General features: G+C 51.6%; 1 protein-coding gene across 1 annotated transcript in view; it reads left to right on the forward strand.

Moving 5' to 3' along the window:
• Positions 1-9,563, forward strand: part of LOC307139188 (uncharacterized protein) — a 12,718-nt gene extending 3,155 nt beyond the window's left edge. Inside the window, exons 2-3 of the mRNA XM_079838080.1 lie at positions 1,534-2,859; positions 8,894-9,563. Coding sequence (XP_079694206.1) covers positions 1,534-2,859; positions 8,894-8,946 — 1,379 coding nt within the window. The 3' untranslated portion in view covers positions 8,947-9,563. The remainder of the gene's footprint in view (positions 1-1,533; positions 2,860-8,893) is intronic.
• Positions 9,564-10,000: the final 437 nt, after the last annotated feature.

A 10,000-nucleotide genomic window follows, 5' to 3' on the forward strand; every position in this document is an offset into this window, starting at 1 on the left:
TTATTCACGGTGGAGAGGAGAGTTTTGTGATCGGAACGCGCTGCTCTCGTGGTGCATATCTCGTGCAATCATAACATGATTGTATATGCTGTCAATAAAATGTCATATGCTTGGTATGATAAGAATAAATACTGCCGTGAATAACAGCCCAATTCAAATGTTTACGTGCTTTTCTTCTTTTATTTTTTGAGCGGTGATGAAATATTTTGCTCTTGTAAACACTTGCCAGTATTTAAAGAAATACAAGTCTAGAAATGCAAATTACAGCTCACGCAACCGTACAGTGCTCTGAAAGGGTCTATAAAGGATATAAACAGTGAGTTTTGAAGTGATATATTCTTGAAAACTCAGAGATGTGGATTCGGAAAGCAATTACATTACCACACGACCTTGGTGTTTGTCAAAAGCAGTCGATAATTCAGCCTGGGTTTTTCTCGCGGGTGGTGGGAGACGGACGGCTTCAGCAACTCCTTCACCACTAACGGAGCGAGCTGGAAAAGACTTTTCCCGGACCACAACATCAGCAGTACAGCAGTGATTGTTCTTGCTCCGTGTAACGGGAGTTCGTTTGTTCAGGGAAGAAGGAGGCGGGAACCGGCGAACGTTTAACAACTTTTAATCAAATAATAAACACAAAATGAAAGTAAAAGCGGCAGCCCCTCACGGACGACTGCCGCGCACAAACATAACAAAACGCATCTTAAAATCCAGGCCTGGTCCTCTCTCGTCCTTCACCGGTGTCGCTCGTCCTTATATGTGTCCGTGCTCCCTCATGAGAGGACTCGAGACCGGTGTGTCTCAATCACGTACACCGGTGTCACTCGCTCGTCCACCTCGCCACACTCCGGTTTTAACTTCTGGACATTCGTCAGCGCTGCCACACACTCGCATCTTTCACCGCCGCCATTACTGAACTACAACTCAAACTAGCGCACGACATCAACGTCATCGCTCTCAGCCACTCCCTCTGTTCGCTGATTGGACCGGTAAAAAATTGTTCGGGGGAAAACCTAAGCATACACCGCAGTCCCAGACGTAGTACTGAAGGAAAATGAAAATTGAGCGGAAGTACGTAGGAGGGCGGAGCCAGGCTAGTGTAAGGGTATAGAAAATACGGTTTTTACGGTATAAAAACCATTACGCCTATGGAATGTCCTCACATTTCACAAAAACAAACATGTGTGTGTGTGAGGTGTGTGTGTGTGTGTGTGTGTGTGTGAGTGCGTGTGTGTGCGCGTGCATGTGAGTGTGTGTGCGTGTGTGTGTGTGTGAGTGTGTGTGAGTGTGTGTGTGTGTGTGTGTTCAGAATGAGCGATACACATTACATTTGTGCTGCTCAGACTACAGACGAATAACTGAAGACTATCAGAGCATCTCAGCATCAGATCCAAGCGCCACTGCTCATGGCACAGGAATATGGAGAACTCTGGAGAACTCTCTGCCTTATTTACATTTCAGAACTAAAATAAATAATTAATTCTGATGAAAAACATTATGTTTGCGTGTTAATAAACGGTTTGTGTTTTTCTGCAGTCAGTCGTGATGGCCTTGACAGCGAGACCATCTCAGATCAGCTGCAGCTTCCTGTTCAAAGCACTCTTCTGGACGAGATGGGCCCGGGACCGGCGGACGAGGTCCAGACTGAGGCCTCAGAACCAGAGCAGACTGCAGAACCCACCCTCACTCTGGAACCAGCAGCAGATCTCACACCTGTCCAGGTCACTCTCACTGCAGAACCCAAACCAGCTCCAGAATTCCCATCAGGCGACTCAGACCCAAGCTCAGAACCCACTCCAGAGGAAGCAAGCCCAGTTCTAGAACCAGCTCCAGAACCCGCTCCAGTGGAACCACAGCCAGCTCTAGAACCAGCTCCAGAACCTACTCAAGTAGAGCCAAGCCCAGCTCTAGACTCAACTCAAGCTCTAGAACCATCTCCAGAACCCGCTCTAGTGGAACCAAGCCCAGCTCTAGAACAAAATCCAACACCAGAACCCACTCCAGTGGAACCAAGCACAGCTCTAGAACCCACTCCACTGGAATCAAGCCCAGTTCAAGAACCCACCCCAGTGGAACCAACCGCAGTTCAAGAACCCACTCCAGTAGAGCCAAGCCCAGCTCTAGAACCACCTCCAGAACCTACTCCAGTAGAGCCAAGCCCAGCTCTAGACTCAACTCCAGCTCCAGATCCTGCTCCAGTGGAACCAAGCCTAGCTCTAGAACCAACTCCAGAACCCACTCCTGTGGAACCAAGCACAGCTCTAGAACCCACTCCAGTGGAACCAAGCCCAGCTCCAGAGCCCACCCCAGTGGAACCAACCACAGTTCAAGAACCCACTCTAGTAGAGCCAAGCCCAGCTCTAGAACCCACTCCAGTGGAACCAAGCCCAGCTCCAGAGCCCACCCCAGTGGAACCAACCACAGTTCAAGAACCCACTCTAGTAGAGCCAAGCCCAGCTCTAGAACCAACTCCAGAACCCACTCCTGTGGAACCAAGCACAGCTCCAGAACCCACCCCAGTGGAACCAACCGCAGTTCAAGAACCCACTCTAGCAGAGCCAAGCCCAGCTCTAGGACCAACTCCAGAACCCACACCAGTGGAACCAAGCACAGCTCCAGAACCCACCGCAGTGGAACCAACCGCAGTTCAAGAACCCACTCTAGTAGAGCCAAGCCCAGCTCTAGAACCAGCTCCAGAACCCACTCCGGTGGAACCAACTCCAGCTCCAGAACCTGCTCCAGTGGAACCAAGCCCAGCTGTACAACCAGTTCTAGAACCCACTCCAGTGGAACCGAGTCCAGCCCCTGTGATTATGGCGGCAGCTGCTGAGGAGAATGTGATCTGTGCAGCTGCCCCAGAGGGTAACGCATGGGGTTATGGGGCAGTTGAGCTCTATGAGCACATGGGGTCACAAGGAAGGTCAAACTAATTAATCACACAGCCTGCATCTGCATAACAAAGATGTACTTATACCTTTTAAGGACGGGTCAGTGAAGCACAGGTCAGTGAAGCACAGGGTCAGTGAAGCACAGGGTCAGTGAAGCACAGGGTCAGTGAAGCACAGGGTCAGTGAAGCACAGGGTCAGTGAAGCACAGGGTCAGTGAAGCACAGGTCAGTGAAGCACAGGGTCAGTGAAGCACAGGGTCAGTGAAGCACAGGTCAGTGAAGCACAGGGTCAGTGAAGCACAGGGTCAGTAAATCACAGGTCAGTGAAGCACAGGGTCAGTGAAGCACGGGTCAGTGAAGCACAGGGTCAGTGAAGCACAGGGTCAGTGAAGCACAGGGTCAGTAAATCACAGGTCAGTGAAGCACAGGGTCAGTGAAGCACGGGTCAGTGAAGCACAGGGTCAGTGAAGCACAGGGTCAGTGAAGCACAGGGTCAGTAAATCACAGGTCAGTGAAGCACAGGGTCAGTGAAGCACGGGTCAGTGAAGCACAGGGTCAGTGAAGCACAGGGTCAGTAAATCACAGGTCAGTGAAGCACGGGTCAGTGAAGCACAGGGTCAGTGAAGCACAGGGTCAGTAAATCACAGGTCAGTGAAGCACAGGGTCAGTGAAGCACAGGGTCAGTAAATCACAGGTCAGTGAAGCACAGGGTCAGTGAAGCACAGGTCAGTGAAGCACAGGGTCAGTGAAGCACAGGGTCAGTAAATCACAGGTCAGTGAAGCACAGGGTCAGTGAAGCACGGGTCAGTGAAGCACAGGGTCAGTAAATCACAGGTCAGTGAAGCACAGGGTCAGTGAAGCACGGGTCAGTGAAGCACAGGGTCAGTGAAGCACAGGGTCAGTGAAGCACAGGGTCAGTAAATCACAGGTCAGTGAAGCACAGGGTCAGTGAAGCACGGGTCAGTGAAGCACAGGGTCAGTGAAGCACAGGGTCAGTAAATCACAGGTCAGTGAAGCACAGGGTCAGTGAAGCACAGGTCAGTGAAGCACAGGGTCAGTGAAGCACGGGTCAGTGAAGCACAGGGTCAGTGAAGCAGGGGTCAGTGAAGCACAGGGTCAGTGAAGCAAGGGTCAGTGAAGGGTCAGTGAAGCAAGGGTCAGTGAAGGGTCAGTGAAGCACGGGTCAGTGAAGCACAGGGTCAGTGAAGCACAGGGTCAGTAAATCACAGGTCAGTGAAGCACAGGGTCAGTGAAGCACGGGTCAGTGAAGCACAGGGTCAGTGAAGCACAGGGTCAGTGAAGCACAGGGTCAGTAAATCACAGGTCAGTGAAGCACAGGGTCAGTGAAGCACGGGTCAGTGAAGCACAGGGTCAGTGAAGCACAGGGTCAGTGAAGCACAGGGTTAGTAAATCACAGGTCAGTGAAGCACAGGGTCAGTGAAGCACGGGTCAGTGAAGCACAGGGTCAGTGAAGCACAGGGTCAGTAAATCACAGGTCAGTGAAGCACAGGGTCAGTGAAGCACAGGTCAGTGAAGCACAGGGTCAGTGAAGCAGGGGTCAGTGAAGCACGGGTCAGTGAAGCACAGGGTCAGTGAAGCACAGGGTCAGTAAATCACAGGTCAGTGAAGCACAGGGTCAGTGAAGCACGGGTCAGTGAAGCACAGGGTCAGTGAAGCAGGGGTCAGTGAAGGGTCAGTGAAGCACGGGTCAGTGAAGCACAGGGTCAGTGAAGCACAAGGTCAGTAAATCACAGGTCAGTGAAGCACAGGGTCAGTGAAGCACGGGTCAGTGAAGCACAGGGTCAGTGAAGCACAGGGTCAGTGAAGCACAGGGTCAGTAAATCACAGGTCAGTGAAGCACAGGGTCAGTGAAGCACGGGTCAGTGAAGCACAGGGTCAGTGAAGCACAGGGTCAGTAAATCACAGGTCAGTGAAGCACAGGGTCAGTGAAGCACAGGGTCAGTGAAGCACAGGTCAGTGAAGCACAGGGTCAGTGAAGCACGGGTCAGTGAAGCACAGGGTCAGTGAAGCAGGGGTCAGTGAAGCACAGGGTCAGTGAAGCACAGGGTCAGTAAATCACAGGTCAGTGAAGCACAGGGTCAGTGAAGCACAGGGTCAGTAAATCACAGGTCAGTGAAGCAAAGGGTCAGTAAATCACAGGTCAGTGAAGCACAGGGTCAGTGAAGCACAGGGTCAGTGAAGCACAGGGTCAGTGAAGCACAGGGTCAGTGAAGCACGGGTCAGTGAAGCACAGGGTCAGTGAAGCACAGGGTCAGTGAAGCACAGGGTCAGTGAAGCAGGGGTCAGTGAAGCACGGGTCAGTGAAGCACAGGGTCAGTGAAGCACAGGGTCAGTAAATCACAGGTCAGTGAAGCACAGGGTCAGTGAAGCACGGGTCAGTGAAGCACAGGGTCAGTGAAGCAGGGGTCAGTGAAGGGTCAGTGAAGCACGGGTCAGTGAAGCACAGGGTCAGTGAAGCACAAGGTCAGTAAATCACAGGTCAGTGAAGCACAGGGTCAGTGAAGCACGGGTCAGTGAAGCACAGGGTCAGTGAAGCACAGGGTCAGTGAAGCACAGGGTCAGTAAATCACAGGTCAGTGAAGCACAGGGTCAGTGAAGCACGGGTCAGTGAAGCACAGGGTCAGTGAAGCACAGGGTCAGTAAATCACAGGTCAGTGAAGCACAGGGTCAGTGAAGCACAGGGTCAGTGAAGCACAGGTCAGTGAAGCACAGGGTCAGTGAAGCACGGGTCAGTGAAGCACAGGGTCAGTGAAGCAGGGGTCAGTGAAGCACAGGGTCAGTGAAGCACAGGGTCAGTAAATCACAGGTCAGTGAAGCACAGGGTCAGTGAAGCACAGGGTCAGTAAATCACAGGTCAGTGAAGCAAAGGGTCAGTAAATCACAGGTCAGTGAAGCACAGGGTCAGTGAAGCACAGGGTCAGTGAAGCACAGGGTCAGTGAAGCACAGGGTCAGTGAAGCACGGGTCAGTGAAGCACAGGGTCAGTGAAGCACAGGGTCAGTGAAGCACAGGGTCAGTGAAGCAGGGGTCAGTGAAGCAGGGGTCAGTGAAGCACGGGTCAGTGAAGCACAGGGTCAGTGAAGCAGGGGTCAGTGAAGGGTCAGTGAAGCAAGGGTCAGTGAAGGGTCAGTGAAGCACGGGTCAGTGAAGCACAGGGTCAGTGAAACACAGGGTCAGTGAAGCACAGGGTCAGTGAAGCCCAGGGTCAGTAAAGCAGGGGTCATTAGTACGGCAGTGCATATCTAATGCTGGCGGACAGGACAGGGATTGTGTACTGCAGTCTAGACACTACACAGCGTCACACACACATGTCAGTTCTTCACATCTGCACAACAGCCTCTGCTGACACATTGATGCTCTTTGTGTTGCTCAGATTATGTAAGGCGAGCTCTTAGCGTGTCCTGATGACGGCAGATGTTCTGGGCCGTGCCACAGAGCCGCTTTATACAGGATTCAGTCATAATCAATATCCTCATTCTGATGATAACATTTATTCAAAATGGATGTGCTTTTCTACGGCATGTTTGGGCCGTATGAGCATCACAGACACCAGGACAAACACTACAGAGAGAACAACAACGCCTCTGTGAAACATATGAACACTTGCTGGGGCTCTGGGAGAGTTTTGGTCAGTGTAGCTGATGGATGGCATAACATTATGACCATCCTAATATTGTGTTGGTCCCCCTTTTGCTGCCAAAACAGCCCTGACCTGTGGAGGCATGGACTCCACTAGACAAGGTTTCCCAGCAGAACATTGCCCAAAGCATCACTGCCTCCGCCACCACGCCTTCTTCCCATAGTGCACCTGGAGCCATGTGTTCCCCAGGTAAGCCACGCACCCGGCCATCCAAGTGATATAGAAGAACACGTGATCATCAGACCAGGCCTCCTTCTTCCATTGCTCCGTGGTCCAGTTGTGATGCTCACAGGCCACTGTTGGTGCTTTGGGCGGGGTCAGGGGTCAGCACGGGCACTGGTCAGCGGCTGTGCCACCCCATACGCAACAATATGGGATGCTCAGTGTATTCTGACCCCTTTCTATCAGAACCAGTATTAACTTCTTGAGCAGTTTGAGCTCCAGTAGCTCAATGAGCCTTAGTGGCCGGTTCTCCACTGGTCCTCCATGACCCTGTGGCCGGTTCTCCACTGGTCCTCCATGACCCTGTGGCCGGTTCTCCACTGGTCCTCCATGACCCTGTGGCCGGTTCTCCACTGGTCCTTCATGACCCTGTGGCCGGTTCTCCACTGGTCCTTCATGACCCTGTGGCCGGTTCTCCACTGGTCCTCCATGACCCTGTGGCCGGTTCTCCACTGGTCCTTCATGACCCTGTGGCCGGTTCTCCACTGGTCCTTCATGACCCTGTGGCCGGTTCTCCACTGGTCCTTCATGACCCTGTGGCCGGTTCTCCACTGGTCCTCAATGACCCTGTGGCCGGTTCTCCACTGGTCCTTCATGACCCTGTGGCCGGTTCTCCACTGGTCCTCCATGACCATGTGGCCGGTTCTCCACTGGTCCTTCATGACCCTGTGGCCGGTTCTCCACTGGTCCTTCATGACCCTGTGGCCGGTTCTCCACTGGTTCTCCATGACCCTGTGGCCGGTTCTCCACTGGTCCTCCATGACCCTGTGGCCGGTTCTCCACTGGTCCTTCATGACCCTGTGGCCGGTTCTCCACTGGTCCTCCATGACCCTGTGGCCGGTTCTCCACTGGTCCTTCATGACCCTGTGGCCGGTTCTCTACTGGTCCTCCATGACCCTGTGGCCGGTTCTCCACTGGTTCTCCATGACCCTGTGGCCGGTTCTCCACTGGTCCTCCATGACCCTGTGGCCGGTTCTCCACTGGTCCTTCATGACCCTGTGGCCGGTTCTCCACTGGTCCTCCATGACCCTGTGGCCGGTTCTCCACTGGTCCTCCATGACCCTGTGGCCGGTTCTCCACTGGTCCTCCATGACCCTGTGGCCGGTTCTCCACTGGTCCTCCATGACCATGTGGCCGGTTCTCCACTGGTCCTTCATGACCCTGTGGCCGGTTCTCCACTGGTCCTTCATGACCCTGTGGCCGGTTCTCCACTGGTTCTCCATGACCCTGTGGCCGGTTCTCCACTGGTCCTCCATGACCCTGTGGCCGGTTCTCCACTGGTCCTTCATGACCCTGTGGCCGGTTCTCCACTGGTCCTCCATGACCCTGTGGCCGGTTCTCCACTGGTCCTTCATGACCCTGTGGCCGGTTCTCTACTGGTCCTCCATGACCCTGTGGCCGGTTCTCCACTGGTTCTCCATGACCCTGTGGCCGGTTCTCCACTGGTCCTCCATGACCCTGTGGCCGGTTCTCCACTGGTCCTCCATGACCCTGTGGCCGGTTCTCCACTGGTCCTCCATGACCCTGTGGCCGGTTCTCCACTGGTCCTTCCTCTGAGCACTTTTGATAGAGACTGACCACTGCATACCGGGAACACGCCACAAGAGCTGCAGTTTTGGAGATGCTCTGACCCAGTCTTCTAGCCGTCACAATCTGGCCCTTGTCAAACTCACTCAAATCCTTACGCTTGCCAATTTTTCCTGCTTCTAACACATCAACATGACAACATGTTCACTTGCTGCCTAATATATCCCCACCCACTAACAGGTCATCAGTGTCATTCACTGGTCATAATGTTATGCCTGATCAGTGTATATATACAGTATGTTTGTGTGTGTGTGTGTGTGTGTGTGTGTGTGTGTGTGTGTGTGTGTGTGTGTGTGTGTGTGTGTGTGTGTGTGTGTGTGTGTGTGTGTGTGTGTGTTTGCAATTTAATAAACATTCCATGTCATAAATATGAATGGAATATAACCTGTCTCAATTTGATCAGGCCATGTGCATATAGGCATTTAGTCTAACTCTTTTACACACGTATGCCAAAACAAATTACACTCAGTCATTACTACAGATCAGAAATGTGTGTGTGTGTGTGTGTGTGTGTGTGTGTGTGTGTGTGTGTGTTTCAGTGGTCGGAGCAGACGGAGCGGATCCACAGAGATCCACCGGGGATCAAGACTGACGTCTTCACAGCCGGAGGAGTCGTGCTTTTCATTTCTGTAGACTTTGAGGGTTTGGGCTTCACTTGTACACAACTTCGTGTTTCTAGCATTAGCATCATTAGCATCATTAGCATCGTGGTCGACTGGATCTGAATCACATGATCAAACTCTACAGCAATAAATCCTGACATGAGCCAGAGCTCTGATAACTGTGATGAACCAAAGTGTGCCTAATAGTGTCAGAAGAGTTCGTCTCTTTATGTGTTCAGAGCTGATTCTGCTGATGTGCTTCAGTTTGACTCTTTACATGTGTGTATTAATCATCAGTGTGTGTGTGTGTGTGTGTGTGTGTGTGTGTGTGTGTGTGTGTGTGTGTGTGTGTGTGTGTGTGTGTGTGTGTGTGTGTGTGTGTGTGTGTGTGTGTGTGTGTGTGTGTGTGTGTGTTATTACTGTTGTTTGTGGTGGTTGGTCACTAATGAAGTTGATCACATGTGAACCTTTGAAGCTTTGATTGACAGATCCTGTGCCTTTTTATACATTTATATCTGCACATAATAAACATGATTACTGTTACTAATAAAAGAATAATCTGTGGATTATAATTATTGCAGTAAATGAGATTAAACTGTTAACTGATCGACGGTTTCTTGTGACACTCTCTCTCACACACCCACACACAAATACTCACACACAAATATTCACACACAAACACACACACAAATACTCACACACACAAATACTCACAAACACACACACACACAAATACTCACACACACAAATACACACACACACAAACACTCACACACACAAATATTCACACAAACACACACACACACACACACACACACACACACACACACACAAATACTCTCACACACAAATACTCACACACACACACACACAAAAACTCACACACATACTCTACTCACACACACACAAATACTCACGCACATGCTCTACTCACAAACACACACACGCAAATACTCACAAACACACGCAAATACTCACACACACACACACACACACACACACATAAATACTCACACACACACAAATACACACACTCACAAACAC

This window comes from Gobio gobio (assembly GCF_949357685.1).
Source record: "Gobio gobio genome assembly, chromosome: 15".
NCBI lineage: Eukaryota > Metazoa > Chordata > Actinopteri > Cypriniformes > Gobionidae > Gobio > Gobio gobio.